Genomic DNA, 22,226 nt, shown 5'->3' on the forward strand with positions numbered 1-22,226 from the left:
ACAAAGGCATATCCATGTTTTCAAAGCCTCAGTCATCATCATCAAACATCTGAAAGCCCAACAATGCTGAAGTGAGGTGATGTTAGCACAAGAAGAAGCAAATTCTAATCTGCAAATGTTTGCTGGTTGTTGTTCTTGAAACATATTCATTTTCCAATGCTAACCACTAGAAGCATTCATGGTAACTGATCACATTGTGATCAGTGAATGGCATTCTCCAAAAGACTGATAAGCAATATTCTATGATTTTTCCAAACATTAATTACTTGTAATATGTTTTAAAATAAATTTTAAATGATGGCATTTCATAGACTGAAATGTAGTTTATTGTCCTGATTCTGATCAAAATTTGGAAGACATGTAATGAGAGAAACTTGAATATTTGTATGAAAGAAAATTCACGCTCATCAATAGATCAGTGTTGTCTGTGTTGGTGAAGAGCATCAGCGTCACATGTCCATTTACTTTCTGAAGGTCAGCACGACAGCGGCCCCACCCACACTCTGCCCACAGTGACCCCCCGCCGCCCGGAGCCCAGACCACCCCAGCCACCTCCTCGACACCCTGACCGACCCAGGACCACGGACAGACCGGACCACTATGGGCCCAATATCTGTGAAGGCAACTTTGACACTGTCGCTATGCTGCGAGGAGAGATGTTCGTTTTCAAGGTAAATCTTTTTAGGGTCAACAGAGCCGAGGCATTTTTATGTTCAGGAACAACTTTACATGAAAGAGGTTTGCCTTCTTGAAGATTAATTTTACTTGAAATCCTTGTTTGAAGCATCAGTCACTCAGCTGTAATGATGAATTAGTCATTTGACAAGTTACTTAAGACAAAAGGGGGTGTGTTCATTGCCAAGGAGTCTGTTTTCAATCAGGTTCTTGTGGACTGTAAACCTACAGGGTCTTTATGAGATGGAGCACTGTTAAAAGGGTGGGTGGTGTTCAGGTGTTTGTCTTTAAAAGCCTCTGGACCCATACAAAACATTTAAAAGGCATTAGGCAGCAGTGAGCGATTAGCACAGATTCTGGTTACAGAAAAATAGTTGACATTTAAACAGGTCATTTTGCTGTTGTTTTCACTGAGCTGTGTTTGATTATTTATTACAAGAACAGGGTTTTTTGATGTTATGCAATCCAGTATTGTGGTTATTTGTCTCAAGGCATCTGTCATGTGTTTTCAGTAATCATTTACTGGTCAGTGAAAAATGGACTGTACATATAAAGCACCTTTCTAGAAAACCACACCACTCAAAGCGCTTTACAACACAATCTGTGCCCTCATTTACACATTCACACAGCACGCTACAAAGCTAACCTGAATAAGTCAATCTATAGGGTCTAATCAGTGCTTTAGATCAGATTCATACACCAGTGGGGCCTACGTCGGAGGTAATGAGGGGTTCAGTGTCTTCAACACTTCGACATGTGACATACTGGTGGAATCAAACCTTCAACTATCTCATTGGAGGACAACTGCTCTAACCTCAGAGCCACAACCAGCCTGATGCAAAATGTCAGCAGGATTGTCCCTGATATTAGTAGACTGACATTTGAGCAGCCATCAGAATTGCCTTTCTTCCTGTGTTTTCATTTGTAAGTGACTTATTTGGTGATAGTCTAACAAAGATAAGGCTCCCTTCACACAAGATGAAGGGTTGTTCTCCATGACCTATACAACTGATTCAAGTGTTGCTGCGTTGCGGCAGAATTTGAAAACCTCCAGTGTGAAGGCAATCATGATGCTGTTACACTCTTAGTACTCACCAAGTAGGTTTTTCCTGCTATTTTCTAAGTCTTTGAGTTGCCATCCTGAGCTTTAATCACCCTCTATAGGCTCACCTGGCATGACTGTTTCAGGCCGTATCAGGATGCAGCTACACAGCAGAAAATCATGCTTTGATAGCACAGCCCTACCACTGTAGGTACTACATCTGTGCTAGGTTGTTCCCATGACCTTGATCATGTTCATCGCCTAGGCATGGGGCCAGCATGGCCAGTCCTACTTCTAACTCTTCACAAACAAGTCAACCAAGACCACTCTTAGCCACTCCACTTCCCTGTGATCCGCTTTGCTACTGAGGTTTTGTGCATGTTGAAAACCACCATGGACCTATCGTATTTAATGGGTAGACCTCACCAGGACCATGTAAAGACATTTTTGCAGGGTTTTTTTTTATATTATTTTTTGTAGCAGAGTCATTATCCTGTGTAAAAGGGTCCTAAGTAATGATGTGTTTCAGAGCTGGAGGTGTGCAGCATTAATAGCGCACAAGAGTGAAGATGTTTGCAAACTAATGAACTTAGTTTCACTTTTAGAAATATTGCTTTTGACTGTGAAATGTCATCTTTCACTGAAGCCTGAGATATCTAACAGCTGAGCTGTCGAACGTTGACACGCAGATGTTTACTTTGGATTATAAAACTATGAAAACTGGAGCAAAGCAAGGCATTATGAAACCAGTTTTAAAACTGATGTGCTTTCTTTACTCTTTTAGCAAGGCTCTGTTCTCCCAAACACATATATAACTATGATTATCTCCAGTTTTTGAGTGTAGGTGTGTTTGACGCTGCCCAAAAGTAAAAGACCTGATATCCTGCTGACTGGACATGTTCCACACATGCTCAGTCATATTTGTACCTTATTGTTTCTTTCCTGCAACAGATACATTTGTCTTCACATTTCCTCTACGGCCTGATCAATGATTTTATTAGAGCATAACTCACTTCTCTTGTATTTTCAAAATGCAATGGTTCGGTCACTGTTTGATGCAAACATATAAATATGTAAATTACACCACATTTAGGGGGTAATTTGGCTGTGCTCGACTATTTGTAAACACATCAGGATAGTAGCTGCAAAAAGCTAACACTAGCCAATCTCCAGGGTATGTAATGATATAAAGATTATATCATCTGGTGACATTTAAGAACTTTCTTTTTTTTCCGTTAACGACTCTTCACTTGAGGAAGGTGGCCTTAGAATATACATCTTCTACAGCATTCGTGTTGATTTGAGGCTATTGTTATTCTATAACAATAGAATAAAAGCCTGACTATGCATTTACTTCTTCTTTTGCTCTTGATTAAGTTGTTTTTGTTTGTTTGTTTTTTCATATGCACTTCAAATGCCAATTAAATAGCCAATTATTGCCTGCTAGAGCCGGCTGTTAGTATTTTATATGTTATATGCCAATAAAATAAAAAAGGCCTATGATATTCTACAGAAAGGGTATTTTGTGCACTTGAAGCAGAGGTAAGGATACAGCAACTGAGCAATTTTCAACATACGTCCCACACTGAGATCTGGTCTGTGCTGCGAAGGACTAATATGGACATTTGAGTCCTAATCTGGTTGAGGCTGGGATCCGTCAGAGCACACAAGCTGAGCTGGGTTTGCGTCTGTTCCGATTCAGTCACGTTCCCAATCTGTTCCATTTCATACGGAGCCACGCCGTCCTGTCTGCCAGTTCGTCCTGCACGAAGGACGAGACAAGGTGTGCTTGCCAGACAGAAGCAAGTCCAAGCATTTTACTGTTACATTATCCAGGACAAAAAGAGCTACCACTGACTCACCGCTGCTGAATGAGTGACTGGCTTCTGGTCAAAATATGTTTGATCATATGGGCAGTCTGAAGCATAGATTGAATGTTCAGAGGGGGGACTGTAACACAGTGTTGGTGATAGCCTTCATCATGTGCTTCGAACTTGAGAGAGATGTTATACACTTGTAAAAATTAATAAAGTAATCCTGTAGAAGGCTGTTATGAGTGGATAGAGTATATGAATGGGATGTGATGAACCCAACAGAGCAATGACTGACTGTTATTAGCCTGTTAATGTTCTGCTATTGTTATTTTTATTGTACATTCTGGTCTAGTTATTTTTCAGAGCTCGGTTTAATTGGCATAAGATTCACCAGGTTTTACAACAGTGCTTTGTGACCTCAATGGGATGAATTTTTTGACTATTGAAAAACAATCTTTTTTTCTTTCTGTAGCCCCTCGTGTGCTTTGAATTTATTGTATTCCTTCCTTTTAGCTTAACTTAGAATTTAGGAAGGTCAAAAAAAAAACAGAAACGACTTGTTAAAGTTTAGTTTAAGAACAACAATGCAATGACATAAATCTTCCCCCCATGAACACACTTTTTTATGTTTGTCTTTAGGGCCGTTGGTTCTGGAGGGTGCGCAGGAACAGGGTTCTCGATAACTACCCCATGCCCATCGGACACTTCTGGAGGGGTCTCCCTGGAGACATAGATGCTGCTTATGAAAGACATGACGGAAGGTTCGTCTTCTTTAAAGGTAAGCAGAAACGTTCCCACAAACACGTATATGCTTTCATGCTCTACAGCGAATAGAAGCATTTTTAAGCAACAGTTTTGCACTAGGCTTCATTTTTCTTTGTTAATTTTAAGTCAGGTCTTGTGAAAGTCTTATGTAGTTTATTAGTAAACAAGTATTCTCATTAAATGGCATGTAAAAATTCATTTTCTTTGTTGGACTGTAACGCACTGAATCTTAATGTGTTCAATCAGAACTCACGTTGGCTGAATCGTATCATGTTTGCTCTGTTTTTGCTGCTCGTCTATCTTTAATTTATCAGATTGCTGTCATGTTGTACATACGTATTATCAGCCACAGATGCACAACCCTATTTACTAGCAATTTAAAAAAAACATGACATAATTCTGTACTGTGTATGTAATAGCTGGATTCTTTAAAAAAATCCATACAGATCTTATCATAAGTCCCTCAGTCTGACTTGAATAATACAAGACATCTACTTAAAACATTTTCTTTATTTCATCTTTATACTCAAACTAATGCTGTTTTCTGAGCATAAGGAGAATAATTATGTGCATCCTCTTTACACCATATGCACCCTTCTGCTTAATAAAAACTAACCCACCATCTGTTTTCTCCTTTAGAATCCAAAGAGCGTTATGTTTCTTCCTGGTCAGTTCAAACTATCATGCCCCAGTGGAGCCCCATATAGTAGCACTAAAATGGATCCTGAAACTCTGTCCACCGTTTGCAGATAATATTCCCTCACTTCAATAAGAAAGCAGCCGTTCATAATGTATTCTACATGGAGAGCATAAATCTTTTTTAGCACGGCCTGTTATTTTATACAGTGAGAGCAGATTGTCTTTTATAACTCTCGCTGGAAGTTGTTGAATGAGAAAGGAAAAACCCAGCCTTTAATTGTGCTTGACTCTGGGAGCTTCAGGCTTCGGGGCAGCTGTTGATAATGTGGAGGATGATGTCATTGGCAAGCCTCTCAGTGTGACACTTGGCTACAAGCCATTAGCAAAGGAAGGGCCAGACAAGGGAGAGGGGAGGCGGGAAGAAGGGAAGAACTAGCACTACAGTGGGGGAGGGGGGTTAGCAGTCTGCTAGTAATGTATGCTAGTAATAAATGAGCCCATCAAATCAGCCAGTTTTACTTTACTTTTATTATGAGAAATGGGCCAAACTTAATCTAAATACCAGTGACTGGTCTTCTTACTGTACTGACATTAGGACTTTTGTTGAATCTGAGACCATTTGCACATCAATCAGTATTAAAACTATCCAACACTAATGTCACCTGTTTAACAAAAAATATTTATATTCACTTATGGAATCAAGTTTAGGGGCCAAATAATAATACATTGGTAGAAAAATCCATTTCACACAAGTTGGACTGACTGACCTTAAAATATTCTTGTATTTAATTAGTGCAAAGTTGAAAGTATAGAATTTTGTTTATGTGTCTTTTTTGTAACTTTGTCAAGATTGCACCCAAGCTAAGAAGCTAAATGTGTTGAAGCCTGGTAAAAAGTTGGAACATGTTTTTGGAGAATAAAATTTGATATAAAAGGTCATTGTTGTCCTTAAAAATATTTACTGGTGCATACATATGTCCCTGCCCTTACAAACCTAATAAAAACAATGAACTTAGTAAAGTCCCATCAGTTTAAACCAGGTGTTCTAAAACAGGGAAACATCTAAAACATGCAGGGAAGTTTGCCCTGAAGAAACATTATTCCATAGATTAAAACAGAGACATTATTAAAACAGAGTAAACTGTGTTTCAGAAATGTTGTTTCTCAAATCAAATATCTGTATGAGAGATTAGAGGCAGTGTTTATGCTGTAATGGAAAATCATTTGCAGTATTGCAAATAATGGTTGTGGTACATGATTGAATGAAAAGAATGTCTTTAAATTAACATCTAAGTAGAACATGTGCCGTTTAAACAAGGAGCAAGGGGTTCAGGTGGGTTGGTGGGTGGATTGAAGCCCAAAATAATTGTAATGGTTAAATGGAATATCCCACCCCAACACCCAACACCCATTTATTTATACATATATGTTTTACAAGCCAAACCCAAACGTCTTAGTCAATGATGTCGAGCTTACTCCTACTATGTTTTGATTGCTTGCCAACAAATCATTACTGCATGTTTATAATTTTCAAGAATTGGTGAGGACTGGTTTGATTTCTGAGATTGATTTTTTGCCAGCAAATAAAATGCACAGGCACATGTGTTCCTTTGCCTGCCACAAAGTGAATGTGAATTTGTGCACCTATTCTCGACATATATGTAACCAAGAGCACATGGCATTATACAGTACGCTCAGGATTGTGTGTGTTAACATTTTTTTCCATAATGTTTATATTTGGCAGTGAAAGGGGAATAACCTGATGGTAATATTTAAAAAAGACTATAAAGCCCTTTTTGTCTCTTCTTCAGGAAACAGATTTTGGCTTTTCAGAGAAGCAAACCTTGAGCAGGGCTATCCACTTGAGCTGGTTGATTTTGGCCAGGATATTCCGTATGACCGGATAGACACGGCTATCTGGTGGGAGCCAACAGGCTTCACTTACCTCTTTCAAGGAGACCAGTAAGGAAGCTCTCAATCACATACAAACTCTATCATTCACCTGCTACACAGTCTTAGCCACAGCAGCAGCTGTATTAATGTCGGTGAGCCATAGATAAGGAATCTCCCAACTTTCCCCATGATGCCACCATCATTTTTACCTGAGTGGCTGAAGTCATTGATTTGACGGGCTTCCATACACTCTGACTTGGGAATTTTAGATTTTTAATTCTTTTATATCATCAAATACTTGCAGAACCATTATGGTCCACATCAGCATCCTCTGAGCTATCATGAGCATGTACAGTTGGTGTGTTTAACGCAGCATTTTTTAGTAATATTATTTTTTAGTGGGCCAGCACTGCTCTGTGCACACAAAGCTGTACAGATGAAAGAGCAGAAAATGTATTAGAACACCTCAAGCCATGAGAACATGCTGAACTCTATCTGCTCTTTTATAAGACACAGATCTAGCAATAACACTGTTCATAGAAAAATAATCAGATTGTAGGTCTAAAAGTCTGGTCAGCCCTCTGTTAGCGCAGCATACCGACTGTTGTTAGGTTTCTAAGTGTATTTATGTTGAGTAGAGATGTTCTGTGGAAACAGTTTATGTACACATCATGTAGCCTTGATACATACTTTTCTTGGTCAGAAGTCTGATTTGTGTAGACAGTTGATAAACAGCATAACCTCCTTACAACCCTCTTCCTGTTGCTATGTGCAGGTACTGGCGCTTCAATGAGCAATCACGTTTGGCTGACAGAGGCTATCCAAAGTCAATAAGAGTGTGGGACTCCTCAGTGCCTCATACTCCCAAGGGTGCCTTCCTCAGCGATGATGGGGGTGAGTGAAGACAAGTTGAGAGGTTTCAGTGAATAAGCATGTGTGAAAATGCCTAAAACAAAGAATCAGTGCGGTCATGCTGTCATTAGGAGGAATGATCATGTTGGGAAGTGAATTTCAGCTGATATGTGCAGCGTTGTTTGCTTCACTTTGTAGGCTTGAAATGTAAATTGATCACATTGAATATCTCCTCAAGCACATGGTGTCTCATTGTTATATTAACTTGTGTGTTTTGCTGTCTTTGCATATTTCAGCGTACACCTTCTTCTATAAGGGTTCCAAGTACTGGAAGTTTGACAACCATCGTATGAAGAGCGAACCGGGCTACCCTAAATCCATCCTGAGAGACTTCATGGGCTGCAGTATGGACCTGGATCCTGACCGAGACACGGACACCGGGCGCAGATACCCCGACGTAAACCGTCCACCATTCAATCCAGACGCCGGACGTGACGGGGATAAGGGCAAAGATCGGGACAAAACAGACACGGATAAGGACACGGGCAAAGGCTCAGACAAGGACAAAGACGAAGACTACCGTGAGGGTCGGGAAGAAGACACCAATGAGGTGGACGTGGTGCTGAAGGTAGACGACAGCGAGGAACGGACCATGAATATTCTGATGGTGACCATCCCTCTGGTCCTGGTGCTGTGCATCCTGGGACTGATTTACGCCATCATTAACACCCTGCAGAGTAAAGGGGCGCCTCGGCTGCTGGTGCACTGCAAGCGCTCACTGCAAGACTGGGTCTGACCCCGGCCACAAGGAGGCTCTGAACCTGAACCGGACTTTAGATACCTCCCCACCTCTCACCCAGTTCTCCTCTCATTGATCCATCTGTCTCAAGTCTCTGTGCTCAGTGGCTCCTGCAACTCTAAGTAGATCCATAATGTACGGAAACGCAGCCACTCACAAACTATGAGCAAACATAAATAATGTCTTATATTTACACACACTGACGTACACACCATCTCACTTTCCTCCTGTCTCCCATGGTGCTCTACTACGCAGTGACTGTAGTCTATTTAAATTAGAGTACTTTGCACATTGTTTTTATTTGATTTTTTTTTTGGTTCATTCTGTGTGAGAGTTTTTATTGTTGTTAATATTTGTAAATCAGGAAGGCCATTCTATTCTCTCTCTCATCTCTGTTCCGCCCCCACTTTTCTCCAATTTCAGCTACTTTCTTGTGAGATATCTTAACAAGTATTTTTGTCAACTCACTTGATGCAGAGGGAAAAAGTTCAAAGACTCGTAGACGAAGCTTTATGCTTGATGTATGGCTGAGTAGTGGCTTGCCCTTCCCCTCATTATCTTTAGTATTTTTTTAGCTGCAGTATCATACGTTAAAGGACATAAAGGTGAGTTGTAACTGCACTTGGTCACTACAGAGAACCCTTATGATCCAATTATTACTTTCTTTTTGACTCTGTTATCCCAACTGAGAGCAAACCTAATGAAGTAGCTTCTTCATTTAGCATTTGCTAATCTATCCTCGTAGCTTCTGCTATTCTCTCATTTAGCCGACTCTCCACAGGACATAAAAAAGTGGTAAATCTTCACCATTCAAATAGTTGCTCTGACCTTTTTCCTGTAGAACATACAGTCTGTTGTGAGCTTTCCCTTTTGTGTTTTTTGATAGTTTGTGTGGAGTAGGAATCCTCAGGCTTAAGCACTAATGTCTGATTATGCTTATGAGATTTCTTCTAACATGTAAAAATTAAAAGTGATCCTCATCGGAGGGAGACATTTATGACTGGAAACAGACAGCAGGGCTTCACTACCAGCTCTAGATTTTGCTGGTGCATACAATACACCTTGTATTTTGTAGTTCTGGTACTATTTAGATTAGGTGTTGGTTTTGTGCTGCTGACTCGAATATTAGCAAATGCTTTTAGTACAAATGCAACATACTGTCATGACATAAAAACCAAGGCTCAGATTGCAATAAATTGTATTATTTTTTATTATTAGGACAACTAAGACCGTATTTTCCTTCATGATGTCGGACTCTCACAGTCGGATAACGGATCTTTGTTTTTTTTTCCTTATATGGAAAGCATTTAAAGAGCTCCCTGTCCCGAAGGGTAAACAGACTTAAAAAGGGAGCTCCTCCGTTTGCTTTCTGTTCCAGAGCTGATGCTCAACGTGGCTCTTCTCTGTCAGCAACTATACTTTTCTTTGTGCTCCGTTGAGAAATGAACTAATGCAAAAGTCAGCTCGCTGTGACACACAGGAGAGGGAGTGTTAAAGTTGATTAGTGGCAGGGTGCAGCTAATGTCCCGTATGCCTAACAACAGACTGTCGAGGGTTTAAACAAAAGACAAACTAAGAATGATAACCTGTGGTCTTACTGGGAAGATAGGGTATCTGTAAGCACCAGGGTGGGCTCGGCTCTCTTGGGCTCATGTGAGCAAAGATTAATCCTCTTCATTAGAAGCAGCAGGTGTGCGCAAGTCTTTAACCACCCCCGGGACCTTTGACCTACACATTCAACTCCCCGAATCAAAACGCTCTTCTCCTTTTTCATCTGGCAAGAACAAAGAAAAAGCCGGAAGTTTTCCTTAAATATTCATTATTTCAGCCTTGTTGTAGTGCTGTTAAATAGCTTAAACTACAGACCAACCATGATTTTATCAGATGATTAGGTATTTTTATTCCCACAATTCAAATCCATCTTTGTTTTTTATACATATTTATATTTTTTACCTGTAAACTGTAGACACAAAAAGTTTCCTTCCAGATAGTGTGTTTTGCTTTAATATTCTTTATACAAAAATGGAACCTAGTATTAGTTACGGTAACCTACATTGAAAATTTGTAAAACTGAATGTTGAGTTTGTTTGGTCTTGGAGTTTAAAATTGTGGGAAAAGTGAGCAAAACCAAAGATGGAGTTCTTTGATGAGCTGAAGTCTTAAAAACCAGGTTAGACTGAAGGAAAGGCTTATCTGTCTGAGGGGGTTGAGTTACTCCGCTGTGCCTGGGGAGGTGAGGAGGGTGTGACTGTCCTGTGGCTGAAACTGGGGGAGGGGAAAGAGGGAAGGAGCTTGACTCTTCCTGAGTTTGGAAAGTTCAGATCTCAGGAACAAGGAGGGGTCAGAAGAACAGAATAGAGGGAGAGAGAGGAGACCGGCAACAGACCATGTGACCCAAATTCTCCTGATAGCTCAACACCAACACTGGCCGAGGAGGAAACTCCAACTTACGGTCATTGACAGATCCTTTATGACCTTTACGTTGAAAGCCTTTGCTTGTAGTCGTTTATAATAAGCCGCTTCTTGCTGTAAAACCTGAGCATTACTAGCATTCAATCTTCTTTTGAACCATTTCAAATAAACCTGTGTTGACAGTGAGGCTGCTACTCTGGAGCTCCGTCTCCATGAAGACGGGTGGAGTTGAGACACCTAAGCAGAGTTTACAGAGCGCTCATACTGACAGAAGTCTGCAGATTGATCCCAGGCAGGTCGATTGCGGTTGCTAGGAAACGGTGTCCTGTGTCCATCATTCACCTCCTCATCATTGGGACTTTGTGGGTGGGGGGTTGGCGGACGCAGCTAATCAGCGTTAAAAGCATCGTCCTCTCCCGTCCTGCGTTTCCATTTGCCCGACCAGCACATCGCTGAGCGCTCAGACAGTCGAGCGTCTGGACGGGCTCAGAAACTGCAGACTCACTGCATTAGACACTAATAGAGTTTATCAACTTGGCTTCCCTCTGTGACCTCCAAACAACCACATCAAAGCAGAGCTATCCATCGTGAAAAAAAGCTGAGTGGGCCGGAGTTAGTGCATGTCCTTGGAATTGCTGTTGTGCGTTTGTGCAGTTTCGGGGGAATTCCTGACTTCGGCTCCCCACAAATTGTCTCAGGACTTCAGACGAGAGACGAGCGCTGAAAGAAATGTGTCGGAGCTGATTGATGCAGGCCTTCACGTGTCGAGGTGTTCAGTTAATCAGCCCCTCTCTCCGTCAGCGAGCTGTAAATCTGCTGGCCCCTCTGCGGACTCAGCTCGGCCTCCCGAGCCTCTAAGGGATTGTAAGAACAACAATGGCTCCCTCTCTTCCACCCTTTTCCCCCCTCCCTTTCTGTTTTCTCTCTCTTCCTGATGCCTACTCACACAAACACATTATTGTCTCCCCCAGCCTCAGCCCCTTCCCATTAGGAAGCTAGTCCAGGCCGAGGTCGAGACCTGTTTTTGGACCCACCCTCCCAGTGGTGGAGGGGGTTGGCTTGGATAAACACTGTACCTGCCAGGTTTGTTTCATTCTTTCAGGTCTAGAAGCAGGTTGAGACACTTCAAATAAGAAATTCATTTTGAAGCGTCAGCCCCTGATGTATGTGTAGGGAAGGTTAAAGCATGCTGAGCTTTCATCTCTCTCAGGATGTGTTTCTGTAAACACCGCACGCTGAGAGTTCCTGCCTCAGTCCTGATGTTCGGGCTCTCAGCAAAGGCTTCCTATATACATATATTTGTTTTTCTTTTATCCAATTTTTCTTTTAATCCACACCTGTGTTTAAATCTCCTCAATCGTTTAGAAGTCAGGTATTCTAGTTTGCCATTCACTGGTGTGTGCTTTTAATTTTCTGACTCTCTGTATCTCTAAACTTCCAAAAGTTGCTGCATCGGAGTCGCGTGGAAACCCATTCATTACAGAACGGACTTAAAAGGATTTTAAGAGATTACTGATTGACTGTTTCGGTTTTATTTCAGTGATCTTCAGCAGCTTACAATGACTCAAGCCTAAACGAGATGCTTCCTTTTTTTTTTAACCTCCCAGATTGCATCTCAGCTCGCTCACTTGGCCCATCCTCTCAATGAAACCACTCGTTTTAAAACACCACTCGACTAACTCGAACCACTCACTGTGGGATTGGAACAGCAAAGAAGGCTGACGAAGGACTTTCAGCGTCTTTGGGCGCGCCGCGGATCAGCGCTCACCGTGCTTCACACAGACATCGGAACTGTTGAGCAGCCTCCCGAAGAAAACTGCCTCCATCTTCTCGTTGCAGCTACGGCAGAGAGGAGAGTTTGTTGGATCCGGTCGGGTCTGTGGCTGCCATCGAGCGTAGAACCTGGCATCTCATGTTAGGTCTTTTAAACCTCTGTGATTTTCTGGAAAATGAATATTTTCAGCATCATCTCTGCCTGGGATGAGAGGAAGGGAGAAATGTGACAGCTGATCACAGTTAAAGAGGTTATTGTTTTACCTTTTAGAAGATTTTTTTTCTCTCATTTTGGTTTTATTTTGTCCTTTGAAATTGATACTTTGATGGTAATAACATTCCAATTAGATGTTTGGAGGTGTTGTTAGTACTTTTATTTTATTTTTTCGTTTAGAAATTGTTAAGATTTTTTACATTTGTTTTGTGTGTTCACCTCTAGTTGAGTGTGTTAACAAGCCATGCTGGACATGTACACATTAAAAATTGCTGTGAAAAAATAAAAATCTTCAAGCTTCGTCTTAATATGTCTGTGGAGCAGCTGAGGCAGCAAATGCTTTCTGTTTTATTTTTTTTCAGAGGAGGATGGAGTATTATAAAACTACACACACACACACTTAGTGCACACACCTTCTACTCTTCCTGGGGTGAGGTCACTGTCCAAAGGGCCCAGTTTCCTGTCTCACACGGGACAGGCAGCAGAATGGCCTTATGGGCCCTGGGAGGAGGGGGGGAGTGGGCCCTGGCACCTCTCCAGGAAGCCACATGAGCCGGGAGGAAGCGAACAGGCTGCTCGAAGAGCCTGTAAGAAACCAAACAGGCGGCGGTGTCACACTGAGAGGAAATACATTGTTCTCAGCACCGCCGTGGATTTTAGCCCAGCACTATAATTGCTGCGCACAAGGCTGCAGAATTTAATTAGATGTTTTTTGTGTGACTGCAACATAAAACAACACCTACTCGCCTCCCTTTTAAAAGGGTAATAACCAAAGATTCATGCCAATCTTTCATTTGTCTTCGTCTGAATCCTGCGGAGAATTCATCAGGTTGTCAGTGGCGTGTCTGCAGAAGTTAGTGTTTGTTTCTAAGGCAGTGGTTCAGGGCGAATCATCTCCAGCTAATCGACAAATTGTTATAAAGATATGTAAAGATAGTCAAGCTTCCCAGAAGAGGAACGAACAAATCAAATGGCACACAGGCCGTGTGCACAAGCTGAGTAGGAAGCTATGAATTACCTGTTTATTTAATCTCTGATTACTTTATGACTTCCCTGCCCTGTTATTGAAAACCCAGCCTCGGTTCCATCAGAGATGTCAGATTAAATCAGATCCACATGTTCAAACAGTGACACCCAAAGAAAGCAATCAGCTGTTCAGAAGATGGGGAGTGCAGGTGAATAAACGCCTGCTGTCCGTGTCCCAGGTATGTCCCACAACTCGGGCCCCGTCAGACCCTATAAACAATTTATTTATATATGGGTCAACTCACATCCATACCCAAGCTGTACACAAAGAGGAAACAGGTCCAATTTAAATCCAACTCCATACTGTTCAATCAATTAACAGCAATTTATTTTAATTCAATTATGATGCAATTCACTCTGTTACAATTTTAAATTCAGTTTCATGAGATCAACTCAATCGATTCTATTTCACTGTGACCAAACTCAATACACATATAACACAAATCAACTCAATACAGATAAATTCAGTGTAATAAAAATAATGAAAGGCCACTTACATCATATACCTGACTTTTGCTCATTTGTATTTTTCTGTTCCTTGCAAAGATAAGACAAATTGCAGTCATGCCTGGTTAACGTGGCTGGCTTGAGTTGTGATTTTTCATTTTAATGTGCAAAAATATTTATTTATTTTTTTTTTTTTTTTGGTTTTCTTTCCCCCGTGAGCTCCCAAGTTATCCAACAACTCCAGTCACCTGCACTTTGATCAGCTGTAGCGTTGGGCTGACACGGAAGAAAGATTTCAGTCTGTAGCCCAAACATAACAAACAATAAAACCCAACATAAAGTCTTCGACATAACATGCAAATATGTATTCAAATATGTGATGCAGTGCAAAGTGTGAATAGACGTACAGAGGATTTCTAAATAGTTTTGGGACAGATTTATATAAACTGTAAGATATCAGAAGATAAAGAAAAAGGTGCTAAAAAATCCTGCAGAAATATACCAACTCATCTAGTGTCTACCAGTACCGAGTCAGAATCCTTTTTATCTTTTCATGGTTCAGGAAGCTGTGAGGAGGCCTTTTAACTTCAGGATGACCTACTTTTAAAGATGCTCTGCATGTCAACCTTTAAGGGCTTTTTATGTAAACAAACAGCTTTAATGGTGCACGTCCTGTGAGCATTAGGCCAGCTTTTTTACCCCTGTGTTTGCATACTTTTCATGCCTTCCTGCTGTGTGTGCGTGTGTGTGTTGTCGGAGTCTGTCAAGGATCGTGGCCTGTTAAACTTACCTACTCCAGTTATCACCAGGCACACCCTGTGGAGTACTGTAATTACTCACAGTCTTTTCTTTGCTCTGGGTTGAAAATTAACTCATTTTTAACCGCACCAACAGACATTTGCATTTGTTACTGGAGCGCACGCACACACCGATCAAAACATTAATCGCTAGCAGGTACAGTTAACAATTCCGCTTAAAGTGTTTGAATGAGGTGCAGCTGAGTCGCCGGCTTCATGGTATTTTTACAGACACACACCTGTTGTTAAGTTTGGAGAAGTTTTTGGTCAGGAGTTCAGCTTATAGCCACTCAGACCAGGCAGTGGGGGAGGGAAAGAAAAGTGAATTTTCATCATTCAGAACAACTCAAACTTAAAAATTTGAAGTCGTACAGCACACCCAGATATATAAATATTTTAACGCAGTATAATTTTTGCCTCAGAAAGTTTTCGACAACAACCACTGGTGGAGAACCGCCTGTGGTACATGTCACTGCATGTGTGGTGGCTAAAACTGTGTGTTCTGCTGCTGATCAGCTGTGGGTGGTAATCCTACTGATCTTATTCCAAAATACATGCAGTCTTAAGTGCTTGGATTTGATGAAGTTAGACATTGTGGATTGATTCTGTGAAAACCAAAGTTAAAACCCGACATCAGAAAGCTCCTGGCTTAAGTACAGTTAGTGGACACTTGTGAAATGATTTTCTGCCGAACCACATCAATGAAGCACTGAAGAGGTTTTACAAACTTCTAACAGCTCAGCTGAACTTACTGCTGCTACAGCTGATCACAGCTAAACTGACTCTCTTTAATCTGCTTTTATGCATCGTCAGGCTGTCAGGAAACATGTTGTAGGCTGTGAGGAGGTCTCATTTTCTTAGCATCTTTATGAAATGTTGCACAGTGACAACTACTTTGAATCTGCATTGTGTCCTTTTAGTTTTTGACACAAAACCAGTTCTGTTGGACTCGTCAGAGCAGCAGGAGTGACCTGAGAGCTGTCAATCAGGTGTGAATCCTCAGCATCCTGGGATGAGTCTGCACTACGGTAAAGTGTCAGAAAAATCAATCATGATTCATTGATGATCATCATCATCAAACTGATCTCATAATAAGTTTGTTGTATAAATGCCTCACCTCAACATTAGTAATTCAAGAGTTAATTTTCCTTCTTCCTGTAGTGTTTCACAGTGACGTGACGCAGAGGTAGCATCTGTTTTGCGAATTGTTTCAGCGTGTGTCTTTTGGTGCTAGCTTTGGCACACGTTGCCACAGCAGAGGGTGTTTGGGTCAGAACCATAACGCTCCTGACGCCTGTAAAATGCTGGCCTGGTGAGAGGTGTAGCTCGCAGCAACAACACACCCCGACAAAACTGGAGGACTCCCAGGCCCGCACAGTGCTGCTTCTTTGGTGGTGCTCCTAACTTAGTGTGCTGCAAGCTCTGGGGCTTTTCACTAAGGTGTAAATGTACTGAGATCATGGGATATTTTGGGTTAGGTGGACTTAACTAAACCAGGTGGTGTATAGATGTAACTGGCAGCTCCGGATGATCATTTAAAGCTTTCAAGCAAAGGGGATGCATACATTACACACTAGATTTTTGTTTGTTATCACCTACCATGAAAGCCAGACGATCATGTAATTGTGCGTTCAGTTGTCTGTTAGTTAACAAAATATCCCATGAACCAGTGTTTAGGTTTAATAAAACTCTTAGGTATTAATTAATGGATGAAAACCCATAACTGATTTACTTTGAAGTCAAACCAATTCAAGATGGCTGCCACAGCTAATTAGTTCTACCCAACACAAAAATTGCAACAACTTTACAGCTACTGTGCTAAATTTTGGTGTGGTCGTAGCTGATATCAACTCCATCACAAATTTCAAGCCCTAACAGATCAGGAGAGATCTGTAAAACTTGGGTGTGTAACGGGGCAGGTGTTAGGGCACTCCTTCAAGCTGTTCTAGTTTAAAAACATTTTTACAAACCATTTTTCTTTTGATTTGATTTTACTAAATTTGAGTGGTTTCTTTGGAGAGCTTGTGCATGAAATCATAAAGCTTATTCATTCCAAGTTTCAACTTTATTGGCATGTGTACCAGTGATGCCATCACTCATCCATTTATTCATCCATTCATCTTCTTTACCTGCTTCTTCTTTCTGGATAACGGGGGTTTAATTCCTATCTCCAGCAGTCACTGTAAGAGGCATGGTACACGCTGGACAGATCTGACTAAGAAGGAAATCTGTTAAGTATTTCAGTGTGTAAAGTTTTTTTCTGTACAGGCTTGGGTTCTGGCCAAGAGAGTGTTTAACCCCTATAGGCCAGCTTGTTATGTTGGAGGGAGGGTTTTGTTTATTAGCCTGGTGGCCTAAGAGATAACACCTTTCAGTCTTTCAGTCTGGAGATTCTGTTTGGTGCTTTTGTAGCATCTCCCCTGATGGAAACAGCACAAAAAGTTGTTAGTGGATAATTTTATGAGCCCCCCTGAGATCTCTGGCGTTCTTCATGTCCTCCGGTGCTGGGAGTGTTGCGCCGCAGATATTTTGTGCTGTTTTTAACCACTTGCTGTGGAGCTGCGCCGTGCTGTACTCTTATTCACTGCGATGGGGTGGGCGAGGATATTCTCTATTGTGCATTTGTAGAAGTTGCTGAGGAGAGGGCTTGGCATGCCAAACTGTCTCACCCTTTTCAGGAAATGCATAAGTCATCATGCATTCCCTGCCAGGGTCTGGGATGAGGTGGGCCCAAAAGAGTACACTTTCTCCACCTCGGGCTCTCTAAAGTGCAGTGGTGGGCGCTGTCCTTTTAGCATCAATAATCATCTAGTTTGATTTATAAGTTGTTAAAAGTGAGATTAGTGTCTTGACTCCACTTCCAGAAGTCAGCCATCTCCCTCCAACATGCTGACCTGTCACCAAAAGAAAACACTCCAACAATGCTTGTATCATCCACAAATAATGCTGGTGATACGTAGCATGTGTGAAGAGTGGATACAGCTTGGGCCTCCGAACACCCCCTTGCAGTGTTCTTTTATTAAAGGTTTTGTTTTTGCAGGTGTTGTTCCCCAGCTTGACTAACTGCTGTCATGTGAGAACAGAGTACAGAGCCGTTTTGACCGTGTCATCTATTGACTTGTTTGGCTTGAATGCAAAGTGAAATGGACAGTATTCACTGAGGCAGCTAGTTTGTAGCTTTTTGGGCAGAGGAATAATGTTAGCTGTCTTGTTGCAGGTGGAGATAGTGGCTTGTGACAAAAAAAAAAGATCTTGAACGTTAACACTGAGGCACGTGGTTTGAGCGACTGTCCGGTGATGTTGTCTGGACCAGCTGCCTTCTGGGAGTTTATCCTCCTGGGATATATTTGAGATTATGAGTGGTGTAGGTTACATCTCAGTAGCCACATCGCTGATTGCTGGCTTGGTGTTATGAGCTTCCAAGTGGACAAAGAATTTATTAAACTCATCAGGTGTGAGTTTAATAACTCACACGTGGTAATCCCTTTCTAGCCCTTGTCATGAGCATCATGTGTCTGTTTTTGTAGCCCTGTCCCTCGAGTTAGAGTCTATACCTCCTCTTCGCTTCTCTGATAGCGCTGAGTATTTTTTTTATTTTTTTTACTCTCTAGCATTGCCTGATGTTTAAGGCTGGATTGAGCCCAAAGTGTGGAGCAATCCTCTGAGATTGTCTACAGTTGATAGTTTGGATAAGACTAGATGTGTTTATGTCGTACAGTGAAGTGCTTATATGACTGGACAAAATTGAGCAGTATTCCTCCAGGTCCACAAGGCGGTCCATAATCATAGTAGCTGTCTTGAAAACACCCCACTCAGTGTACTGAAAGGAGCCACGTTACTCCTGCTCAGAGTCTACAGCTCACACTTTAACGGGTGTGACCAACAGAGGGGTACAAAGGCATGGTCAGACATCCCTGCATGCTCCCCTCATGTTAGAAAAGTGACGCGTTGATATGCTGGCATCACTTTCCATAAGTTGCAGGGGTTAAAGTCACCAGCCACCATGGACTTTATATCAAGGTGTTTGTTTTCCTGTGCATCTCTGGCCTCCGAACACGAGCACTGCCAAGGGGTCTACATGTGGTGGAATGTAAACAAACACAGTGAATCTAGTGGTGAATTCTCTCAGTAGATAGAAAAATCTGCCCTTCAGCATTCAGAACTCCACACAGTGTTTATGAACAGTCTACACATTTAAGCACCATCTGTTGCTAATAAAGAAGCAGGTTTCCCCACCTTTGAGTTTGCCCAATGCTTCAGTGCTGTCCCTACGGTGACTGGAGTGTGTTTGCAGTTTACGGCTGACACTGTTAAATACTCAGGCTTACAAAGATCAGCATGCGAGAGTCGCTCGCCTCTCACTGAAATATAATCACGGTTTTAAGCTCAGCCATTAAATTTTCAAGATACTTTAGTCTGCGAGCAGAATGCTGGGGAAAGGCGGTGTGCTAATGCTATTCTTTAGCCTTGAATGTTATCTGTCACTCTGGCTTGGTTTGCATGAAACAAAACGTAAATAATTTAGATCTCTAGGGATAGGTGAAATTTGCTGAGGTTGCTGAGCAGTCGCTAATAAAGTTACTCTATCATATATAATCAAAGTGAATGAAGTCTTAAAAATAGCTAAGAAAAGGAAGCAACACCAGTTATACAAGGATATGTCTGCCACACTGGGATCCATATTATGTTCATGAAGTAGAAATGGGAATGCTTTTGGAAACACACTATACATCACCATGCTGGAGTAAAAATAAAAACTTTCAAAACCGACTTGGCAGACAACTGTATGAATCTGTTTATTAACATGTATGATACCACCATACATTAAGACATGCTCTGCAGTGTTTTGTTTGTTGTTGTTGTTGAAGTTGTTTTGCAGTTTTAATAGAACTGATGCTGTAGTAAGTTCTGCTAACATCTCCAGGAGTCATCTAGTTGCCTTTCCTCACAGATAAAACCCAAAGCTGCCAGTTTGATGTGATGCTGCAGTTCTTTAACCACAGCCTGGAGCCTAACTAAATGCTATGTGTGCGTGTAAAAATGCCAGGCTCTGTACATACACAACATCTGTATATAGGATTAGTTTGTTGGGGCTGCATCGGTTTTGATTATCAGTGAGTCTCTTATTTTTCCTGAGAGAAAGTTTTGACCTACTCTCCAGAGCAACTAAATCCAAAGGACAACCAAACTCCAGACTTCCCACAACCCTCTGGCATTATGAACATTTGACCTCTGCAGACTCAGGAGAAATAAAACATTACGACAGCAGGAGACGCATTTACAACATTAGTTGTTGTTTGTTTTTATCCTAAAGAGTTGCAAATGTCCCATTTATTTTAATTACAGAATTAAACCTGAAACTATGCTAGATAAACCTTTTTGATGAAAACATGTTGCCCTTTCCACAAATTTAATCAGTGAATAAATGCATAAATCAGTGTGTCTTAAATAAACTTTCATTCTGTGGGGAGCTTTTGAAGCTGTAGGAAATATCATCCTCCCTACATGCAGCTCATCCATAAAAATCCCCCAAAAAACAGTTACGCTTATTTTTTTTTCCACCAAGTGCATCATTATTCCCCCATCCACATCTGCTTGCAAAAGAAAAACAAAGTCCAGGTGTTTGCGCAGACTTTGGTGAACGCATTAGAATGTCTGCTCTGACAAAAACAGTTTTACAGTCATGTTAATGTTAGAGCTGTTATCCCATTTACTGAGGAGAAAGCTCATAAAAGTGATGCGATATAATAAAGTTAATAAGGAAAACATCACAGGGGACCCACGCTCATGCCTGTGAGTGTGTGTGAAAGTTACTGCAGCGTGCTTGTGTCTGAGAGCAGTGCTCACAGCAGAATGAAGCATTGCAGGTGTTGCGTGGAAAGAGATATTTGAAAAACAAATCTAAATAATTCACAGTGTAAACAGTAAAAATGCAAAGCATTTAAATATTAATCAAGAAGAACAATTTATTTTATACAACCAAGTCAATAAAGGGTGATACAGAGAAGCCATTTGAAACTTATTGAATAAACTGAAATTCTTTCCCATAAATCCAACTTTATTTGTAGGACGTTTTTTTTCTTTTCAATTGGTAAACCTTCCTCTGTTTATACAGTATTACTGTTTGCCAGTTATTTATTATTGAAAAGGTTGTGCTAAGTCATGGAGCAGGAAAGTTCCGCCATCAACACGACTGAATCGCAGATTTCACTAAAATGCCCCTTCGCTTCCTGAAGTTCCTCTCTTAAACAGTAGGTGTCGCTACAGAGAAATAATACAGCTGCACTGCAGGAATAAGAGCAACAAAAGAATTCACAGGAAGTAAACTTATTGTAAACAAACATAACTTCATATGTTAAACTTAATCGCAGCTGAGCTTTTAAGAAGGGTACCTTCGCTACCTTCGGACACCCTACTACATCTCATGTGTGGTAATACTTTCTTATATGTTCTCCTCATGTGTACTGGTCAAGAATTGGAGTTGAAATGGATTGGTGAGCTTCAGGCTTAGGCCAAGATTATGGCTGAATGAAGGTATTTCCATCAAGTTTACTATCTGTAGAGTGAAAGGAGTGTGGGTTTTCCCTCCAACGCTGAAGGCCTCGTGCATAGGAATTAAAAGACTAACCTTGGAAAACTTGAAGAAATGTATGGAATCCAACAAGTGCTGGGTGTACAAATAACAATTGATTTGAGGAATCTTTTTGTTTAGTGCAAGAAACCACACATTCAAATTAGCAAGAAAGGGTTTATGGATCATATATGAATTTTTACCAGCAAATATATTATGATACTGTGTATATTATAGCAGTACTGCATTGCATTGTATCTATTTCTCTAATATCCAAGCCAGAGGACGTGTGGGATTTAGACTGCCTTCTCACTGGATGACGACCTCACTGGTCCCTATTAGAACATGACTTGATTGCATAAAATTTGGAGACCCTCCTTCAATATGAAGGCAATTGTGATGCTGCTATGCTCTTAAAACCAGCCATTTAGTTTTGTTCCTGCTATTTTCTAAGGATTTCTAATTTTCAGGATGCAACTAGAAGTTGCTTCAAATTCTTGACAACCT

The 22,226-nt window shown here is 41.1% G+C and overlaps 1 protein-coding gene across 1 annotated transcript in view; it reads left to right on the top strand.

The window, feature by feature from the left end:
- Nucleotides 1–13,186, top strand: part of mmp15b (matrix metallopeptidase 15b) — a 28,357-nt gene extending 15,171 nt beyond the window's left edge. Inside the window, exons 6-10 of the mRNA XM_017419640.3 lie at nt 475–671; nt 4,171–4,309; nt 6,747–6,897; nt 7,604–7,722; nt 7,977–13,186. Of these exons, the coding sequence (XP_017275129.1) occupies nt 475–671; nt 4,171–4,309; nt 6,747–6,897; nt 7,604–7,722; nt 7,977–8,476 (1,106 nt within the window). The 3' untranslated portion in view covers nt 8,477–13,186. The remainder of the gene's footprint in view (nt 1–474; nt 672–4,170; nt 4,310–6,746; nt 6,898–7,603; nt 7,723–7,976) is intronic.
- The last annotated feature ends 9,040 nt before the right edge of the window (nt 13,187–22,226 follow it).

This window comes from Kryptolebias marmoratus, linkage group LG15 (genome assembly GCF_001649575.2).
Source record: "Kryptolebias marmoratus isolate JLee-2015 linkage group LG15, ASM164957v2, whole genome shotgun sequence".
NCBI classification, from domain to species: domain Eukaryota; kingdom Metazoa; phylum Chordata; class Actinopteri; order Cyprinodontiformes; family Rivulidae; genus Kryptolebias; species Kryptolebias marmoratus.